At 35.1% G+C, this 20,740-nt stretch overlaps 2 protein-coding genes and 1 long non-coding RNA gene across 6 annotated transcripts; 2 read left to right on the top strand and 1 right to left on the bottom strand.

The window, feature by feature from the left end:
- Nucleotides 1-597: 597 nt before the first annotated feature.
- LOC108211406 (disease resistance protein RPV1) lies at nt 598-8,685 on the top strand. Of its 3 annotated transcripts, XR_010290342.1 has the most exons (7): nt 598-719; nt 1,512-2,404; nt 3,150-4,257; nt 4,639-4,917; nt 4,998-6,416; nt 6,500-7,151; nt 7,649-7,786. XR_010290342.1 is itself a non-coding variant. In XM_064090392.1 (6 exons), the coding sequence occupies exons 2-6, from the start codon at nt 1,752-1,754 to the stop codon at nt 8,132-8,134; spliced, it is 3,945 nt and encodes a 1,314-aa protein (XP_063946462.1). In that variant the 5' UTR covers nt 598-719; nt 1,512-1,751; the 3' UTR covers nt 8,135-8,685. The 3 variants fall into 3 exon arrangements, 1 of the variants encoding a protein (XP_063946462.1); XM_064090392.1 differs by lacking the exon at nt 6,500-7,151 and having other exon boundaries at nt 7,649-8,685; XR_010290343.1 differs by lacking the exon at nt 598-719 and having other exon boundaries at nt 990-2,404.
- A 3,018-nt stretch (nt 8,686-11,703) lies between these two features.
- Nucleotides 11,704-14,036, top strand: LOC108214261 (TMV resistance protein N-like). Its single transcript, XM_017386183.2, has 2 exons — nt 11,704-12,420; nt 13,054-14,036. The coding sequence occupies exons 1-2, from the start codon at nt 11,912-11,914 to the stop codon at nt 13,796-13,798; spliced, it is 1,254 nt and encodes a 417-aa protein (XP_017241672.1). The 5' UTR covers nt 11,704-11,911; the 3' UTR covers nt 13,799-14,036.
- A 4-nt stretch (nt 14,037-14,040) lies between these two features.
- Nucleotides 14,041-20,739, bottom strand: LOC108214264 (uncharacterized). Of its 2 annotated transcripts, XR_010289512.1 has the most exons (5): nt 20,347-20,739; nt 19,822-19,886; nt 15,289-19,732; nt 14,397-14,471; nt 14,041-14,313 (listed from the first exon to the last, which is right to left on the bottom strand). It is a non-coding gene; the product is annotated as an uncharacterized LOC108214264 (long non-coding RNA). The 2 variants fall into 2 exon arrangements; XR_010289511.1 differs by lacking the exon at nt 19,822-19,886 and having other exon boundaries at nt 20,347-20,738.
- Between the last annotated feature and the right edge of the window lies 1 nt (nt 20,740).

The following is a 20,740-nucleotide window of genomic DNA, read 5'->3' as shown; positions in this document are numbered from 1 at the left end:
AGCATACAAATATAAATTGTTGTTTAAGTTGTTATTCAATCTAGTCTTACTTTATTTATTATAAATTTAGGAAATTTCAGATTCTCCAACAATATTATTTTAGTGAGGTTCTCTGTATATACAATAAATAATCTAATTTATTAAAAGTAGTTACAATAAATAATTTAGTTTATTAAAAGTAAAAACTACTTGTATTCTTTAATTTTAAAATTAAAAAATTTCAAAATTATAATTTTACACGTCAAAGAACCTTGTCTGTTTAATCGATGCTCTCAGCTTTAAAGTGTTGTTAGAGAAATTCCAGAGAACGATATACATACATGGGAAGCGGCGCTTAACCAACAGCCCATTTCCTGGCCGTTGGATGCATATCCAGCGGCCAGGATCGTATTAAAATTTTAATGTGTCCAGCGCTTTTTTAGCGCTGGACGGGGAATCCCATGTCCAGCGCTAAAAAAGCGCGGGACACATTAAAATTTTAATAAGATCCTGGCCGCTGGATATGCATCCAACGGCCAGGAAACAGGCTGTTGGTTAACTAGTCCCTGGCAGCCGTATGCCAGGGACCTGGTCCCATACATTAATATCCTTAATCTGACCTATGATGACTTGGTTCAAGAGACGGAAAATGTTGATATTACATGGAATGAAAAAGATGAGGCTTTTGAGATATTCGAATCTTGTGATTCCATAAATCACAAAACTTGCAAAATCAAGAGGTAAGTAAATTGCAAATTCTGAGTTCGAAGTTTCCTCTTCATCTTTTGTCAATTTGTCCAGAAAATAAGCTTTGGCCTGATTGTATTTTGAATTTCTTCAAAACACGGTTGCGTTGTGTTTCTCAACCTGATTGTAGATTGTATTTGGGCTTATTCAGTGAAGTTTCAGATGACTTTCCAATGTCTTTGTGGATTTTAAGGTCATTTCTACTATTTCAGGGTCCTGTGACCTGTATGCCTAGTCATGTGTGTTATTTTTTTGTGTGGATTTGGCATACTAATTTATTGTATTATCTTAATATATAGCTCAACTAAATGTTAGCATAATGAATTTCTTTTATAGATTTATAATAATGCTCTGGAAGGACTGATCAAGGAGCCTTTTTGAGTGTTTTATGCTAGCATGGGTAGAATTTGAGATTATTAAAGCTATATATTATTCGTCATCTTTGTTGTTTTCACTCTTAACTTGCCATCTTTTTAGTGCTTAGAAGAAGATAGACATGTAAAGAGTTTTTGGTTCATAGTTAATGAGCCCGTCAGCGGTTACAGGAATCAGAACCTTAAAATCATGTGTTTTTTAACTGATTGTAGATTGTATTTGGGGCATATTAGATGAAGTTTCAAATGAATTTCCAATGTCTTTGTAGATATAAGGTCAATTATACTATTACAGGGTCCTACATGCTTCGTCATATGTGTTGTTTTTTGTGTGGAATTAACATCATCTGTTTTTGTATTATCTGAATATACAACTTATTGGATGTTAACATAATGAATGTTTTATTACAGAGTTCTAATAATGCTAGCTCTGGCAGGACTGATGAAGGAGCCTGTATGAATATTTTATGCTGGCATGGGTGGAATTTGACATTGATATATGTTTCCTCATTTTGTTGTTTTCAATTTCAACTTGCCATCTTTTTAATGCTTACAAGAAGATAGACAACCTTAAAACCACAGTTGAGTAATACTTTGTCAATGCTCACCATCACTTGTTCAATTTCAGCTTAGAATCTCTGTCCTTTTTCCATGGATACAACAAATAATCAGTTAACTGGCCCTTATTGTCCGAAAGAAGTACTTTTTATTTGGGCTCTGCCCGTACTCACTTTACTTGCCATCCTTGCCATTATCATCCGTTCCTTTTCCATTAAGAATCGATGTCCTCCCAAAGATACCACAAGTAATCTCCATTTAACTACCCCTCCTTTGTCCTCTTCTTCATCTCCACCTACTAGCTGGGATGTCTTCCTGAGCTTTTACGGAAAGGACACACGCAGAAACTTCATAGCCAATCTTTACTTTTCTCTGGATCAAGCAGGAATTCAGACCTTCAGAGATGATCCTTCACTTGAAAAGGGTGAAGAAATATCAAAGGGATTACATAATGCAATCAGAAGTTCAAATAAGTTCGTTGTGGTTATATCAGAGAACTATGCTCGTTCTCCATGGTGCCTTGATGAGCTCGTAGAGATTCTTGATTGCAAGAGAACAAACACTCAGGTTGTTCCTGTTTTTTACTATGTTAATCCATCAGATCTGCGGCACCTGAGAGGGAGTTTTAGGGAAGCTCTTGATTTTCATAAAAAACTCTACCCAGTTACTAAGATAAAGAAGTGGAGATCTGCTCTTGCTGAAATCTCAGACCTATCAGGATACACTCTGAAAAAAGATGCAGATGAGCAAGTCCCTTTTATTTTTTCGAAGCTTTGATTAATTATGCATGTTGGATATTATTACTATCGGGTTAAATATCAACCGGGTGATTGATTGCGGCCCGATGACTCAATTTGGTCACTGAATGAAAAAGTGACTCAAATTAGTCATTCATTTAAAAATTTGTATCAAAACTATCACTTTATCATTAGTCGAAATTCCGAAAATATTATATCTTGAGTTTCGCATATTTTTTATGAATGATATTACATCCAAATGAAAGATTTTGAGTTCTACTATTTTAGCTAATATTGTTAGATTTTTAAAATTTTATCAGCTATTTATTTTTATTTAAATCAAGTAAAACAATCAAAAAATTAAAAATAAATAGTTGATAAAAGTTTAAAAATCTAACAATATTAGCTAAAATAGTAGAGTTCGGAACCTTTTATTTGGATGCAATATCATTCATAAAAAATGTGCGAAACTCAATATATAATACTTTCAAAAATTCGACAAGCGATAGAGTGATATTTTTGATACAAATTTTTAAACGAGTGACTAATTTGAGTCACTTTTCCATTCAGTGACTAAATTGAGTCATCGGGCCGCAATCAATCACCCGGTTGATATTTAACCCTATTACTATCTGATTATTCCAGTTTTTTTGGACACATATATGAAAAATCACTTGTGTATTTACAAAGTGTACTGAAACTATATGAACTACAATATCAGAATTACAATTCTATGTTTTTTGGTTTCAAACAGGAATGAATCGGACACCATCCAAGAAATTGTGGAGAACGTGGCCCTACAAGTCTCTACAAAAGTGTTACACCTCGAGGAATGTCTATTTGGGGTGGATTCTGCTGTTGAAAAAATATATAAAAAAGTAAACATCAAGTCAGATGATTTCTGCACCATTGGTTTATGGGGGATGGGCGGAATTGGGAAAACTACGACCGCCAAAGCTTTCTTCAACAAATATTCAAAGGATTTTGACATCAGCTGCTTTGTTGAAAATGTTATACAAAATTCAAAAGGAAGCAATCCTCTGGTTTCTTTACTTGAGCAATTACTAAGTGAGCTTCTCAAAAGGAAGGATTATAAGGTCCCTGATGTTGAAAGGGGAACAAGACTATTGAAACAAATTCTTTCCTCTAAGAAAGCCCTCGTAGTTCTCGATGATTTGGACCAGTCAAATCATTCAGAGCTGCTTGTATGGATTTGCAACTTGTTTTCCGATGGAAGTAGAATCATTGTTACGACAAGGGATGTAAACCTGTTATATCAATTGAGAGTGGATATTTCAAAAGTATATATATACAAGGTGAAGAAATTGAGTCCAGAGGAATCGTTAGAGCTCTTTAACTGTCATGCCTTCAGGAAAGCAACACCACCCGAAAACTTAAGAGAGCTCTCAGTAAAGATTGTTGATTATGTTGAAGGCCTTCCTTTGGCTCTTAAGGTTTTGGGTTCTTCTTTGCGTGGCAGAACTGACGTGTCATTCTGGAAAGCTCAACTACAAAAAGTTCGAGTAAATCCAGAAATACAAAACATCCTCAAATTGAGCTATGATGGATTAGGTGACAAGACGGAAAAGGCACTTTTCCTAGATATTGTATTTTTTTTCATCGGAAAGGATAAGGACGAGGGTGCTCATGTATTCCGATCTTGTAATTTCTGTCCAGAAGCCGGTATACCAATTTTACTGGAAAGATGTCTAATAACAATTGATAAGAACAATACATTTCAGATGCATGCTCTTATCCAAGACATGGGGAAGGACGTTATTCTTGAAGAATCTAAACATGGGAAGGCCAAGCGGCTGTACTTGTCTAATGGAAATCCATGCCATGCTTTGCAAAATCTAGAGGTAAACTAAAAACTGAAAACTAGGTTCCATACTATTAGCCGGAAAACCATATGTTCTTCTATTAATAATACTAGCTGAAATTTAAAGCAAGTTGTGATCAGATATGGATATCACAGTATCAAAGAAGTACAAATTAGATATAATCCATGTTTAGTTAATGAGAAATGAATTCATTGGCAGTTCATAGTACTTCATAGTCAATGTAACTAGAAGTCAACATGTCATAAATACTTAAATGTACATTGTAATGAAGAAGATATGTTCTGTTTATGCCAAAAAAAACATTAATATATAGTGATAAAGAATGTGCTCTAAGTGAACTCTTATAAACTGCCATAAGTTTTTGTGCTGCTTAAATCCTTTTTTCCTGTTGATCTGTAGGGAACAGATACAGTTGAAGGTCTCATCTTAATAAACCTATCCATGATGGAAAGACATGTAAGCGCCAAAATATTTGAAAGATTTCTGAACTTGAGATTACTTGAAATAATTGGTGCACTTGACATCAAGGGGAATTTTGAAAATTCATTTCACGAGTTAAGATGCATTCGATGGTCTCACTGTCCGTGGACACATATACCTATCAGTTTTCGTCCACGAAAGCTCATTTCCCTTATCATGCCATTCAACAAATTCAAGACATTGCCCAAGGGCATCACGGTAAGAAACGTGAAATGAATAGTTTCTCTTATGCTGTTTAAATATATGTACTTATGCTGATTTATATGTCATTTGAACAGAATTTGAAGACTATAGATTTCAGTTACTCAAAAAACCTAAAGATTGCTGATGATTTTAGAGACGTAAGACTGGTTGACAAGTTACTACTTAATAGTTGTCACAGGCTGCTAAAAATCCACCCATCGATTGAACAGTTGACTACTTTGAGTCATTTAGATCTGGGTGAATGTAATAATTTGAAAGAGTTGCCTGAGCATGTTGGACGACTAAATAAATTGGGCCATTTTGATTTGCGTGACTGTCAAAGCCTTAAAAGACTGCCAGAGGCAGTCAAGAACTTGACTAGTTTGAGCTGCTTGAATATGAGTGGTTGTCACAGTCTGAAACAATTGCCAGAACAATTGGGTAATTTGAAAGGCTTAAAGATGCTGAATTTGAGTCATACCTCTATTGAACAACTGCCTGATACGATTGCTCACCTCAAAGAATTAATTCGGTTGGAAATTATGGGGTGTAAAAAGCTTTTAAAGCTACCTGAGCAACTTGGGGACCTAAGAAGTTTAAAGGTTTTTGATGCAACATATTGTGCAATTGAACAGTTGCCAGACTCGTTCAGCAATCTGACTGATTTGGTTGACCTGCAGTTGCCTTATTGCGAGAACCTTACTAGTCTTCCAAACAGCATGTGGAATTTGAAGATGCTTGAAGAACTTAATCTTGAAGGTTGTAAAAATCTGGAGCGATTGCCTGAGCAATTGGGGATGATGCAACGCTTACAACATCTTGATGCAACTGGAACAGCAGTTGAAGAAATACCAGGTTCTATTGGACTGTTGAGCAGATTAAAAATTTTGAATTGCAGATGGTGCGAGAAGCTTGAATATATCCCAAATAGCATTAGGAATATTCTATCACTTGAGATATTAGATTTAATGGATAGTGGCTTGTCAGCAGTTAACTTGCTTGATACAGTAAAAAATATGAAATGGAAAGGTTTAAGTCTTCATTTAAGCCTGAGATGTGATATAAAATTATTGCTGCCCGTGATCTTAGATATCTCTTCTTTAGAAAGTCTAAGTCTTACTGATGAGGGAGAGAGTTTCTTTTCTACCAAACCGTTTAGTCTTTCTAAGCTTTTCAACCTACAGTTTCTTGAATTAGTGAATTGTAGAAGTCTTGGATCTTCCTTCCCGGAAGTCCCTCCGAATTTAAGAGGGTTAACGGTAGGCAACTATGCCACACTGGAACAACTACCTGATTTATCCGGCCTGAAACAGTTAAAGAGATTGTCAATGTGGAATTGCAGCAGACTTCAAACACTTCCACCACTTCCACCTCATCTTTTTTTACTATATGTTTATGACTGCAGTAGCCTGCAAGATTTACCAGATCTGTCAATGTTCAAAGAATTGGAGTTATTAATGGTTCAGAAGTGCAGAAATCTGGAATCAATCAATTTAAAACAGAGCTCCGTTCAGGTTTGTTGGTGTTAATGTCTATCTTTTTATCTCAATTAACACAACCAGAATTTGAGATATCCATATATATAATGCTGTTGCAGGTAGGACTAAAATCTTCATTTGAAGCTTTTTTACCAAACACAAAGATTGCTAGATGGTTCAGCTACAAAAGCAATGGATGTAATATATCTTTTGCTATCCTGCCAAACTTCGGTGATAACTTCTTAGGTTTTGCTCTCTGGTTTGTTTTTAGATACAAAACCGATAAGGGTGATCCAGTCATCAGAGTAGTTGTCAGAAACGAAACAGAAGGTTGTGAATTAAATTACCTCACCAGTGCATTTGGTGATACAGTGGGTTCGAGGGTAGAATGCATAAGGAGAGGTGTAATGTCAGTTGGACTGGGGTCAAGGTTACAATACATAATGAAAGGGCAAAAGAGCATGCCAATGAAATGTGGAGATAGAATCAAGGTCTCATTTCACAGCATATTGTCTTATTTTGATGGATATTATGAAGAAAGACTTTGCAGAAAAGTGAAGGTGGAGATGTGTGGGGCTCATGTGATAAAGAAAACACCTTCTCTCTTCTAGTGTCAATTTATATCTGCTCTGAAGCAAATGAAGGCATTTGAGGTGTAGTTTGCTGCTATTTTGAGCTGTATGAAATTCCTCAAGTACTGTGTCAAAATCGGGTTAAAAATGGTCACCGGAGTGAAGGACATATATCAGTTTACTCACCAATCTTGATAAGGTATCATTTTTATCACTAAAATCATCATAAATATCAACCTAAGGGCCAGAGTTTCTCTTCAACCAAACCGTTTAGTCTTTCTAAGCTTTTCAACCTACAGTATCTTAAATTAGTGAACTGTAGAAGTCTTGGAACTTCCTTCCCAGAAGTTCCTCTGAACTTAAGAGTGTTAAAAGTATCCAACAATGCCACACTGGAACAACTACCCAATTTATATGGCTTGAAACAGTTAAACAGATTGACAATATGGAAATGCAGTCGACTTTTCCGCCACTTCCACCTCATCTTTCAATACTACATGTTTATGAGTGCGAAAGCCTCCAAAATTTACCAGATCTGTCAATGTTCAAGAAATTGAATACTTTAGTGGTTTGGAAGTGCGGAAATCTGGAATCAATCAATTTAAAACAGGCTCCGTGTTGTTAATGTCTACTATCTTTTTATTTCAGTAAATACAACCAGACTTTGATATCTCCATATTTATAATGCTGTTGCAGGTAGGACTAAAATCTTCATTTGAAGCTGATCCACCAAACACGAAGATTGCAGAATGGTTCAGCTACAAAAGCAATAGATGTACAATATCTTTTGATATCCCGCCAAACTTGGGTGATAACTTCTTAGGTGTTGCTCTCTGGTTTGTTTTTAGATTTAAAACCGATACGGGTGATCCAGTTGTTAGAGTAGTTGTCAGAAACGAAACAGAGGGTTGTCAATTAAACTACATAACCAGTGTATCTGGTGGTACAGTGCGTTCAAGGGTAGAATGCATAAGGAGAGGAGTAATCTCAGTGGGTTCAACGTTACAATACATGATGAAAGAGCCAAAGAGCATGCCAATGAAAAGTGGAGATAGAATCAAGGTTTCATTTCACAGCATATTGTCTTATTTTGATGAATTTAGTGGAGAAAGAGCTTGTAGAAAAGTGAAGGTGGAGAAGTGCGGGGCTCATGTCATACAAAAAACACCTTCTCTCTACTAGTGTCGCTTTATCTCTGCTTTGAAGCAAATTAAGGCATTTGAGATAGTGCTAGTAAGAGCTAACATTCTGGCTCTTGCTTATAAGTCATAACATCATTTCAACCATGTCACTCCTCACTCCAACATCAATTCACAAGCTAACATTTTACGCATACAAAAGCATGATGTTGGGAAAGAGGCAGAGGCCACCCATGAAGAGAACTACCAGCATGATGGAGTTTACGTTTGATCTCAGCTTTACTGCAGCAGCTCCGCCTCCTCTGACTCCGCAGACCGGTGTTAGGAACCATCTTTATGTATAGGTGATATCTTTATTTCTTTGGTTTAAGTCTCCTTAATAAGTTTGGAAAACATGTAGGCTCGTTAATAAAATACAGTAATAAGTACGAAAGTGAATATCACATGAAGAGCTTAACTTAAACTCTTAAAGAGCTAGTCTGGTCTAAACAAAATCTAGCTTGTGGAAATTACATGATCTGGTTAACATGAATGACTTGGGGAGATGGATGAGCTTAAATTAAATGATTTAAATGATTAATTATTGTTCTATGAGTCTATGACTATCATGAATGCGATCAGACCAACAACCTCTTGATCCGATAGTATCTCGTTTTCATTTTATAAAAGAAATGAAATGAATTTTATAATGTTACGGACAAATGTCTATAATTTCATTTTATCCTTCATTCCATTCCTTATATGCTATGCTAGAAATTACATATTCAATTTGAGAGAGAATCTTCATTCCTTCTTCTATTCGTTTTCTTCTCAAATCTCTCATAACAATTTTGAACTCACACAGTTACATATATCATTTTCAAAACTTTCCAACTATCTCTACTATTTTCATTTATTTTTAGTCGTTCCATCCATTTCATTCTCCCCAACCAAACACTAACATAAAAAGATTAACCGGAAAATGGTTTAACAGCTGGCCCAACTAATTGAAGAGCAATCCTTGACAATGCCGACACAAATGCCTTGTTGAGCCATTCAAGTAATGCAGGACCTTGTATTGAGCTCGATAGAGCTAAGTTAAAATTCTATAATTCAACAAAAATTTCATTTAGAGCATCTCCAAGGGGCTCTCTAAATGAGCTCTTAACTTCAAATTTAAAGAGCAAGACAAGAAATAGAGCTCCAATGGGCTCCTTGAAACTCTTTAAAAACTTAAGAGCTCATCATCTCTCCTTTCTTTTAAAGAGCATGTAGGAGCTCTTAACTTCTTTTTCATGAATATAATATTGGTTTCCCTCCAACTTTATCACAAACATTTCTCTCTTTTTACTTTTCTCTCTCTTTTATATGAATAAAATATTAATAAGAAGCAAGTATAAAGAGGAGCATTGGTGATGAAATCTATTTAGATGTCTTAACTCACTAGGAGTCAAATATTATATTATATTTTAGAGAGTGATTTAAGAGCCCAATTGGAGATGCAGTACGAAGTTTCAGTGCAAAAATAGAATCAACATCATCAGCCCTTAAGACCGGATATCACTTAATGCTTAAAATTCGACGACAATAGTTGAGACTAATCATGAACACGGGAGAAAGATATACATAATGCAGCAAGTAAAATATCCAGATATACTCAAAAACATAGGAAGCTTAATCACTAACAACAGAGCTAGGGCTATAAACGAGTCGAGTCATTCATACTCATTCAGACTAAACATTTACTACTACTAAGCTAAGACTAAAACTAGACATCAACGTAACGATATTAAGCACTGATATTGATTAGAATCCGAGTCGTATATCCTCGGATTTCATAAATGGGAAAGATTTTTTAAAACCCTAGCTCAGTGGGAGGGTTGTGTAGTGGGAAGGGGGCATAGTTGGGGTCAATTTCGTAGATAATGTATCCGAAATAACGGGGCATGTCGGCGCACACACGGAGCACCACTCCCATTTTCACTCCGTCGATCTCTTTCAACAGCACGATCTTCCTCCTAGAAGCTCTGTACCTCTTCACCACGCCGTACAAGTGAATGATTATGGTAGCCGCTAAGAGAATGTAGAACAAGGCCCACATGGCCGGTGTTATCTCGCTCTCAGCTTCAGCTGCATCCACCAGGCCATTATTCATCTTCAGAGAGAGAGATGGGAGAGAGACGAGAGAGAGAGAGATTGTGTATGGAGCAGTATCCCTAGAGACGGAGGAGACCTCTTTGTTTTATATCAGACAAAAACAATGTTAATTTGCAAGAAAACCCCTGCTCAAATGTAAACAGACCGTTGTGCCCCCCAGTCTGATTCTTCTAGAACCGTCTCCGACTTTCTATTCATTTTATATAAGATCTTATTTTAATTTATTTTTTAATTTTGTGATTTGTATGTATAACGATGTTATGATATTAATTCATTTAAATTTAATATATTTTATTTTAACAAAGTTATTATGTTTTTATGATTTTTGAAGAATTGGAAAATATATTCGTGTGAAGTGTTTGTTCTATTTGATAATTAACCCTAACAAATATTATTCTTTCATTATGCTGACAATAATAAGATTAAAAAATATAAATTTTTTGTCTATCTAACCGATATTCTTATTTACTTCATATTATAAAGTTTTTATATCTAATATTATAATATAATTTTGGTCTAAGACTTTACTCTTTGAAAATTACAAATTTCACGCAATCTGCTGTAGTTGAAAGAATTAAAATTTTGGAAAGTATGGAATTATGCAACCATGTCTCTGGCAAAAGCGGGTCGGGTTATCATGGGTTCGGGGTTCAGTTTTTCTTATCTAGTGTCTGTTTGTTTAGAAGAAACTGAAGAATTCTGCTTTTATTGACCCGTTTGTGTAAAGAAGTAGAAGCATTTTTAAGAAACTGAAAATGATATCGGAGCCGTTTGGGTGAGCTTAAAATAAGTGCTTATTGCTTAAAATAAATAAGTGGAGTAGAAGTTATAAGCAAGATAAGACTTATAAGTGATTAAAGTGTTTGGGAAATTGTTTCAAAAAAAAAAAAGTGTTTGGGAAATAAGTAGAAGCCCTGAAACAAAGTGGGTGTTTGGCCCCCCTTATAAGTTGGACTTCTCGACTTATAAGTTAGAAGCACTTATTTCGTACTGTTTGTGTAAGAAGTCAAGAAGCACTTAAAAAAAGTTAGGAATACTAGCTTTTGTTTCAGGGCTTCTACTTATTTCCCAAACACTTTAATCACTTATAAGTCTTATCTTGCTTCTAACTTCTACTCCACTTATTTATTTTAAGTAATAAGCACTTATTTTAAGCTCACCCAAACGCCCCTTTAAGCTAGCATTCCTAACTTTTTTTAAGTGCTTCTTGACTTCTTACACAAACGGTACGAAATAAGTGCTTCTAACTTATAAGTCGAGAAGTCCGGCTTAAAAGGGGGGCCAAACACCCACGATAGCTTCTGTCTCAAAGCTTCTGCTTCTTTTCCAAATACTTTATTAACTTATTTACTTCTTACTTCTAATCCACTTCTTTATTTTAAACACGGAATCACTTTTTTTAAGTTTGTCCAAACGGCCCCATAGTCTAGACTCTACTTACAAGCGTACTGGTCAAGGGTACTGGTTGTGTACATCGCTTTTTAGTAGAATATCCAATGTCCACTGATTGTAGATTATTAAAGCTATAGTATATCTTTCCTCATTTCTTTGTTTTCAATTTCGACTTGCCATCTTTTTTAATGCTTACAAGAAGATAGACAACCTTAAAACCACAGTTGAATAATATTCTGGAAGTACTCACCATCACTTGTTCAATTTCAGCTAGAATCACTGCCCTTATTCCATGGATACCACAGATAATCTCAAGTTAACTGCCCTTCCGTCCTCTTCTTCGTCTCCACCTAGTAGCTGGGATGTCTTCCTGAGCTTTTATGGAAAGGACACGCGAAGAAACTTCATTGCCAATCTTTACTTTGCTCTGGATCAAGCAGGAGTTCAGACCTTCAGAGATGATCCGTCACTTGAAAAGGGTGAAGAAATATCAAAGGGATTATGTAATGCAATCAGGAGTTCAAAGAAGTTTGTCGTGGTTATATCAGAAAACTATGCTCGTTCGCCATGGTGCCTTGATGAGCTCGTAGAGATTCTTGATTGCAAGAGAACAGAGACTCAGGTTGTTCCTGTTTTTTACTATGTTAATCCATCAGATCTGCGGTACCTGAAAGGGAGTTTCAGGGAAGCTCTTGATTTTCATAAACAAAGTTACCCTGTTACTAAGATAAAGAAGTGGAGATCTGCTCTTGCTGAAATCTCAGACCTATCAGGATCCACCCTGAAAAAAGATGCAGATGAGCAAGTCCCTTTATTTGTTGTATTATTTTCTCGAAGCTTTGATTAATTATGCATGTTGAATATTATTACTCCCTCGATCCCTGAGTAGTATACATTGGGGGATGGGGACGCGCCTCTAATGCTTCTGCAAATATAGTTCTATAACTTATTTTAAAGATTTTTTTTTCTGAACAAAAATTTAAATGTTCAACTTTTATTCAGAAATATTCTTTTTAAACAAGTTATAGAATTATATTTTAAAGGAGCATTAAAGTGCGTGTCGAGGAATGAAAAAAAAACGTATAAAATTAATGGGATAGAGGGAATACTATCTAATAGTTGTCATGACTAATCTACAATACTATGTTACTGATGAAATTACTATCTAGTATCTACCTACTTAAGAAATTCTTAGACCGATGGATGTGGTTCAGTACTTGAAACTCTCTGTATAACGGAATTAAAAAGTATCAGTTCTTCATCCAATGAATTTGTGTTTACCCTTGTTTGTTTTGTTAATTTTAAATATAACTCCTGCAAAATTGTGACAGATTATTCCAGTTTTTTGGAGGCATGTATTTACAAAGTGTACTGCAAGTATATGAACTACATTATTAGAATTACAATTCTATGTTTTTTTTTGGTTAAAAACAGGAATGAATCGGACACCATCCAAGAAATTGTGGAGAATGTGGCGCTACAAGTCTCTACAAAAGCGTTACACCTCGAGGAATGTCTATTTGGGGTGGATTCTGCTGTTGAAAAAATGTATAAAAAACTAAACATCGAGTCAGATAATTTCTGTGTCATTGGGATATGGGGGATGGGTGGAATTGGGAAAACTACGACCGCCAAATCTTTTTTCAACAAATATTCAGAGGATTTTGACATCAGCTGCTTTGTTGAAAATGTTATACAAAATTCAAAAGGAAGCAATCCTCTGCTTTCTTTACTTGAGCAATTACTAAGTGAGCTTCACAGAAGGAAGGATTATAAGGTCCCTGATGTTGAAAGAGGAAAAAGATTATTGAAACAAATTCTTTCTTCTAAGAAAGCCCTCGTAGTTCTCGATGATTTGGAGCAGTCAAGTCATTCAGAGCTGCTTGTATGGATTTGCAACTTGTTTTCTAAAGGAAGTAGAATCATTGTTACGACAAGGGATGTAAACTTGCTATATCGATTGAGAGTGGATATATCAAAAGTATATATACACAAGGTGAAGGAATTGAGTCCAGAGGAATCGTTAGAGCTCTTTAACTATCGTGCCTTCAGGAAAACAACACCACCCGAAAACTTAAGAGAGCTCTCAGTAAAGATTGTAGATTATGTTGAAGGCCTCCCTTTGATCAGTAAACATAGTGTAACACTATGTTTGGTTGGGATGAATGAAATTTGCTAGGAATGGAATGAAATTGAGAATGGAATGGTGGGAGAATGGAAACAAGTTTGAATGGAATGGATCGATTCAAGGTGGTTGTTTGGTTCATTTTTTTATGGTTGGAATGGAATGAACAATTCCATTCATTTGAGTTGTTTGGTTACTCAAAGGAATGGAATGGTAATTAAATATATTTTTTTAGCAAATATTCCATGTAAAACTTTAATTTTCAGAATTTATATATTATTACATACACAAATTAATTAATTTCATATCAATAGCATACTTCCCATTTCATTACGCAAATTATTAGTATAAAATCAACTACAATAAATATTACAAATTTACAAATAAAATCCAAACTTTGGCCACTATCAATTCTCCTTCATAATTTACAAATAAAATACAAAATTTGGGAAGTGAATAAGAGAACACCGGAGAACCGCAACACGTGCAGGCATTATTCCATAATGTAGAGTTAAACAGACATCATCTTCCGGTGGTCGATCTTGGAGCAGGTCTAGTTATCTCTCTATCTGAGCATACACAAAATGGTAAGGGACAGGTTGAGGTTGAGGATATCCAGATAAAGAGTGACTTGATACATATACATAGTTACCTGGATATGATAGAAGATAGTGACTTGAATGGTGATTGCTCTCACAATGACAATACTCCATCGAAATAAAGGTACCTGCACAATTTTATTAAGTAGCAGCAGCTTCGATTAGAATATACATCTATATGACTTTTCCTGAGAATATGCGACCATAGAATGAGTAACCACCAGAGATATTGTGGCATAAAACTAACTATAGAGCACAAAACTAGCATAATTCTCTCCCTTCGACAAGAATTTCATAAAACTAACTACATGAAATATATGATTAAGCAAAAATGTAAACCAAGTGGTTTAGATTCCAATCTTAAATAACAAGCCAAACAATTTCTAATGTTAAATTAGTGAGCAACAAAACAAACAGAAGAGACACTACTGACTCATAATGAAGTGCATGGACCACAGTAGCGCAGGCCAGAAGAAAGAGCCAGTAATTAAGTTAAGTGTATTTAACTTAATTACTGGCAAGATTCTAACAAGAAAGAGCCAGAACTCCAAATTTTACATCATAATTACAAGAGAAAAGGCAAACAGAAGCAAAGATAAGTTAAATATCACATATAATTCTGAGCCAAGCATTATAATCCATAACGGCCTCCTATTACATATAATGTGCTAATCTCTTGTGAATTGTACAAACATCATCGTTTTCTTGAATGTAATAATAGAAATGCAGTTAGTTAGCATACAGTAGTACAGTTATACAATAAATTAATAATTACTTAACTGCAGAATCAGAGAAAGATATAAATGAAGAAGAGGCTGCGGAATCATATGTGACAGTAATGTTACAATTCATTTTAACCAAAAGAGACAGAGTCATAAATAAGATGATTGGTATTGTTATAAAACTACTGCTAACACCTTGATATTTCAATGTGTGGTTACTTACTTGAAAGAGCTTTACACCTTGATGAACCAGCTTCTAGGCTCTAGCTAAGCAGCTCTGCTTATTAAAGACAGACGACATATTGAAAGAGTGTTAGAATTTACAAGACAGAGACAGAAGAGATGAATTTACAAGACAGAGACAGAAGAGATGAAGAGTTTTGAACAGAATTTACACTACTAGAAAAAGTAGAATAGACATCAGGGTATAGACATCGGTCGACTTTGGCCACGATGTAAAAGCTTGTATTAACATCGGCTAAAAATTAACCGATGTCTATTACATTTTTGACATCAGTTAATATAAGAACCGATGTCTATCTTCTTTGAATTAAAAACAAAAAGCGCGCGGCAACCATGTCTTTCCCCCCTCCCCCAAATATTTCCTGTATATTTCCGCCCTTAGTCAAATTTTCGTTCCCCCCAATTCTTTTAACCCCAAAATCAAACAAAATAAACACCAAAATATTCCCCCCTTTCAAACCTTCAGTCCCCAAATTTCTTTAACCCCAAAAATCAGAAAAACATAATTCTCTCTCCCTCAATCTCTCTCTCAATATCTCTCTCCCCAAAATAAACTGACGAGACTAATCACAAATCTCAAACCCTACAATCGGCCCCCAAACAGCTACACTTACCAACTCATCTCTATACTTCCACCTCCATTACTCAATCACTCTCCCCCTCCGAACCCTAACTGTGATTTTTGCAAACTCATTCTTGGTGGTAAATCAGTTCTTCGGGCAGATCCGGGGCGGAAGAGAAATGGGTTTGGGGGTATGAGGAGAATGGGAATGGGTTTGTTTTTGTTAAGGGGTTTTCGGGTGATGATTTGGCTATTTGTGAGGCCAAGTCTTTTAATTGCTATTCGAACTGCTCTCAAAAACCTCTAAGACAAGCTGGAGTTTCTCCATGTGAGTTTTCTGCTTTTTAGTTAGGGTTTTGTTTGATTTTGTGTAATTGTTGATGTGTATATTGTTTCCGGCTCATTTGCAGAGATTTAGTTGTATATTGATGAATTTTAACTCACTGGAAAATTGAGAATGGTACCCTCCCTCTCTCCCCCTCTCCCTCACCCTCTGTTTGTGTGTGTTTTCTTGAATTTTTATATATATGTTCTTGAAATTCTAGAGTGCAGGAGAAGTGAACCCAAAGGCATACCCGTTAGCTGATTCACAGAGTGCTTGTATTGTTTCAAGGCAAAGAACAAGAAGGGTGCTTTTTTAGCTGCTGGTTTTGGTGGTCTTTGGTAAAATTATAAGGCAGCCCTTTTCATGCTTTTAGTTGTATCTATAGTTATGTGTATAGATTCTATCTGCCATTTCTTTGCTTCTTGTGTGTGTATTTAAAATGATTTTTTACTCAAAATAGGAAATATTACTGAAATGATTGTTTGATATATTTTTATTTAAATATTTACTCGAATGAGGAACTGATACTGATTCATGTAACTAAAGGGTAAAGAAAGATTGAATCTTTTCTAATTAAGGAGCTATTAAATTACTTTTGTTTTTGTGGTAAGATGATATGGCTAGTTACTTTGAGTATAAGTTGTGTTTGCTTGATTTCTTAAGAATCAAGAATTTTAAAGTTTATGTATCGGTTACAACAGTTTTAAGTGTGACTCAACTTCAAGTGATATTTGACTTATTTGATCTGAAATTTACTTATAAGCACAAAACTAGGTAAATTGGTAGTAATTGTTAATTGTTGGTGCTGGTTTTGTAGGTTTAATATTTATGTGGCATATCTTCTGGATATTTGTTGCTCTGCTCTTGTTTTTCGAGTTCTTACTTTTCCTCATTCGAGAGTGGCTGATAGTTGTTAATTGATGTATGTTATAGTAATTTGTATAATTGTTGATTAGTTTAAGAGGTTAAGGCTATATAGTGGTTAAGTCGCTGGGTAAGTGTACGAGTTGATCTTGATTAGTGTAGAGCTAAGTTGATGAATATCATTAACAGGGTGAAACATTGCTAGGGGTGTTGTACATCGCGGTGATGCGTATATGTGTTGTAGTATTATATATGACAAGGCAAATTATATTATTCTGCATCTCCAAGAGGGAACTTACTCAGGTGATAATATTATTCTGCATCTTTATAGAATCTGTTTACACACGCATATTCTATTGACGCATAAAAGCAATGTATCTTAGCATCTGGTATCATACGACGTCATGATAAACTTGAATATATACCATTCTTGAAACCAGATTAGAAGTCTAAGCATTGTTTTTCTCTGTTTCACTTCTCCTTTTTGTCCATGTTTAAAATTTGAATCATAAGATACTTTACAATCTTTCAGGAATACATAGTGGAGAATCTTCATGGCATTTACACTTCACCGACGCTGGACTCGGAACATAAAAAGCGATTGAAAATGCTAAAACTTCTATAAACCCGAGGATATTGAAATAGAAACAGAGTGCAGTATGTGGAAGCTGGATTCTGAATCTACTGATCTGTTATCTGAATATCTGGTACCAACTTGTAGTTTGATGGTTAAAATAGAAATTATTCTCATGTAACATAATTAGTGAATTCAAATTAATATAGACTCAGTATGTGTTGTTCTTTAACAATCAATGCTAAGTATTGACACTTCAACTTGCGATACCAGTTTATTAATCCTTGTGGTACCAATTTATGTTCTTTTTTCTTTTCTTTATTGTCTTTTGGTGCACAAAAAATATAGCAACCAAGACTGCGGTGCAGATCAGAAGTCATGCACATAAATTCTGTACAAAGGTCAATCGGTACCTTCTCATCTAATTCTTGTCTTAATATATTTTGTCTTCACAGTTGCTACCCCTCTTTCCACATGCCTACATTGGTATCTTTCTCTAGTTATTTTAGCTTCTATTTCAGTTTTGCCTACTGCGTGTTGCGCTGTATAGACATATACTTATGTACTAGTTCTAGCATATGCTGTGAATAGGACCGTTAGTATGCTTGTACAAGTCAGTAGTTTACAATTTGACCTATGTACCAATAATTTCCCTCTTACAGTGTTATTGTTTGTTTTTTGTTTTTGCTAAGTTACAGTCTTGCAATCTGAACTGTTGCTATCTTACATTTATTATCCTTACTGTCCTTTCATAAAGAGTTAATAGTTTTTGAAGAAAAAAGTACCATAATAAATCATAAGCATAATAAACAGGGGTGGATAATTATAAGCATAATCATAAGTTAATAGTTTAATTTCCAGGAAGTGATTGTAGAAAATTTAGTAGTATTCCTCAATGGCATGTATATCCAGTTATACTTATCCACTACCTTATGGATTTATATGTGTGTGTGTGTGTGTTTTCTTATTCATTTATTTATCGTTCGTGTTGATTGGTATTTTTCTTATTCATTTCTAAGTCATAATTAACATGAAGTATATGTCTTTTACAGGCCGCCAAAGAGTTTGGAGTTTGGAGTTTGGATTTTGGCCGATGGCTAACTAGATTATTTTAGTTTGGAGTTTTTGGATGACTTTAGATTTTGGTAGTTTGGGCTTTTTTGGTATATTGGTTGTATATGATTAAATGTTGGATATTGGTATTGCGGTTTTTATGAATGAATATGAATAGTATTTTGGGTTCTATGATGTGCATGTGACTGAAAACTAGTGGCAAAAAACGAAATACACATCATATTTTATTTCAAAAGAAGATGTCAAAAAACACTTAAGACAACACTTATTAAAACAAGAACTGATGTAAAATCTAACTCTAAACATTACTTTTTATGTAAAAACTGAGGTTATTCTTAGCATATACATCGGTTATTACAAACATCTGATGTATAAAACATACTCAGACAACAGAATTTTTAAGAAAACGATGTTATTATCATCATATACATCGTTGATTACAAAGAACTGATGTATAAAAGAGCTTACAACAACGGAACCTATAAAGAAACGATGTCTATGTCATCTAATTTCTTACGAGTCGCATGTTTAAATTAGTGTTATAGAGATAATATTACATTATGCACAATTAAATCATGTAGTTTAATCATAAAAACGTCTGATAGACATCAGTATTTAAGCTAAAAAACGATGATAAAAGTCACAGAGACATTAGTTTTTGGCCGATGTCTTTGTATAGGACCTTTAACATCGCCGACCTAGACATCGGAGGCTGATACACAAAGACATCGGCCAAAAACCGATGTCTATTAACTAAATTGTAGTAGTGTTATAATATAATTTGCAGGCACATCAGCAAAGAAAACAACATACTATGGCTTTTCAGACTGACCAAAAATTACACCAATAAGGCTGAAGAAAGGGCAGTTTGCCAGGAAATAAAAACTCAACAGTATGCCAATTTAAAAGCTTAATACTGATATAATCAAGTGAATCATCATCAAGGACCACCAAAAACACTCCAGTCAAGGACTCTGAAGCTTGAGACTGCCAATTTAAAAGCTTGTGAATGCCCAGAGCCAAACCTAAAATTTAAAAGAACACTGATTTCATAAACTAGCACAACAATCATTTGAAAATACCAAGATATCGAAGCAATCATTTTCAGCCACACCATATATAACATAATTCTCTTCCTTCGCCTAGAATTTCTTTTACTTAACGGAAGCCGTGCCATTACTGCATATAACCACGTTGCTGTTCTTAGTATTATAGACAATTTAATTATGTAAACAAAGGTATAGATAGACAGAGTATTACAGACATGGGGGATATTTTCAAAATCTATTCTGTAAATTAGAGATTGATTCTACTAGCAGGTGCTCAGGTCATGCTCAGATTTAAAAACATAACAAAGACCAGGACAGAACTTATTAGTAGTTCAAACAGCGATGATCAATCCCTCGAGACACCTTCAATAGGAAGCTACATAACAAAAACAAAATCCTAAAAATTCTGTGTAAAGCCCAAGAATCAGACAAACCAGTGACAAATCAGACAAAATTACAACTAAAAAGTCAGATTAAGTAAAAGTTAACACATAAATCAGCCAGATTAACAGAGAATACATCTAAATCAGTCTACAAATTACACAATTTAGCAGAATTGATGAAAAAATTCAAATAGATCAAGCTCGAACCTGTATGCTTAGATAATTTTAGATCTCAAAATCGTTGCAAATGGTAAAGTGAATGCTTGAGATGCGTCGGACATGGAGCTTATTGAAATCTGCGGAGTCGAAGATGCGAGAGTCTGAACTCTGAATCGCCCTTGTCTGAGAGCAACAATGGAGGCGACTGAAGAGGGGGAGAGGCAGAAAAAGAAGAGAGAGATGAGAGAGAGATGCGAGGAAGGAGTGATGAGAAAGAGAGATGCGAGGAAGAGAGAGAGGCGAGAGAGAGGGGCGGAGAGAGAGGCGAGAGAAAGCTGCGTGAGAGAGGCGAGGGAGAGCTGCGTGAGAGAGGTGGGCGTGACTCGTGAGTGAATGGAATGGGCTTAACCCGCACTTCCAAAAATGAATCGATTATCTGATT

This window comes from Daucus carota, chromosome 3 (assembly GCF_001625215.2).
Source record: "Daucus carota subsp. sativus chromosome 3, DH1 v3.0, whole genome shotgun sequence".
NCBI lineage: Eukaryota > Viridiplantae > Streptophyta > Magnoliopsida > Apiales > Apiaceae > Daucus > Daucus carota.
Note: the sequence above shows the minus strand (reverse complement) of the source record. Positions and strands in the feature narration are given on the sequence as shown.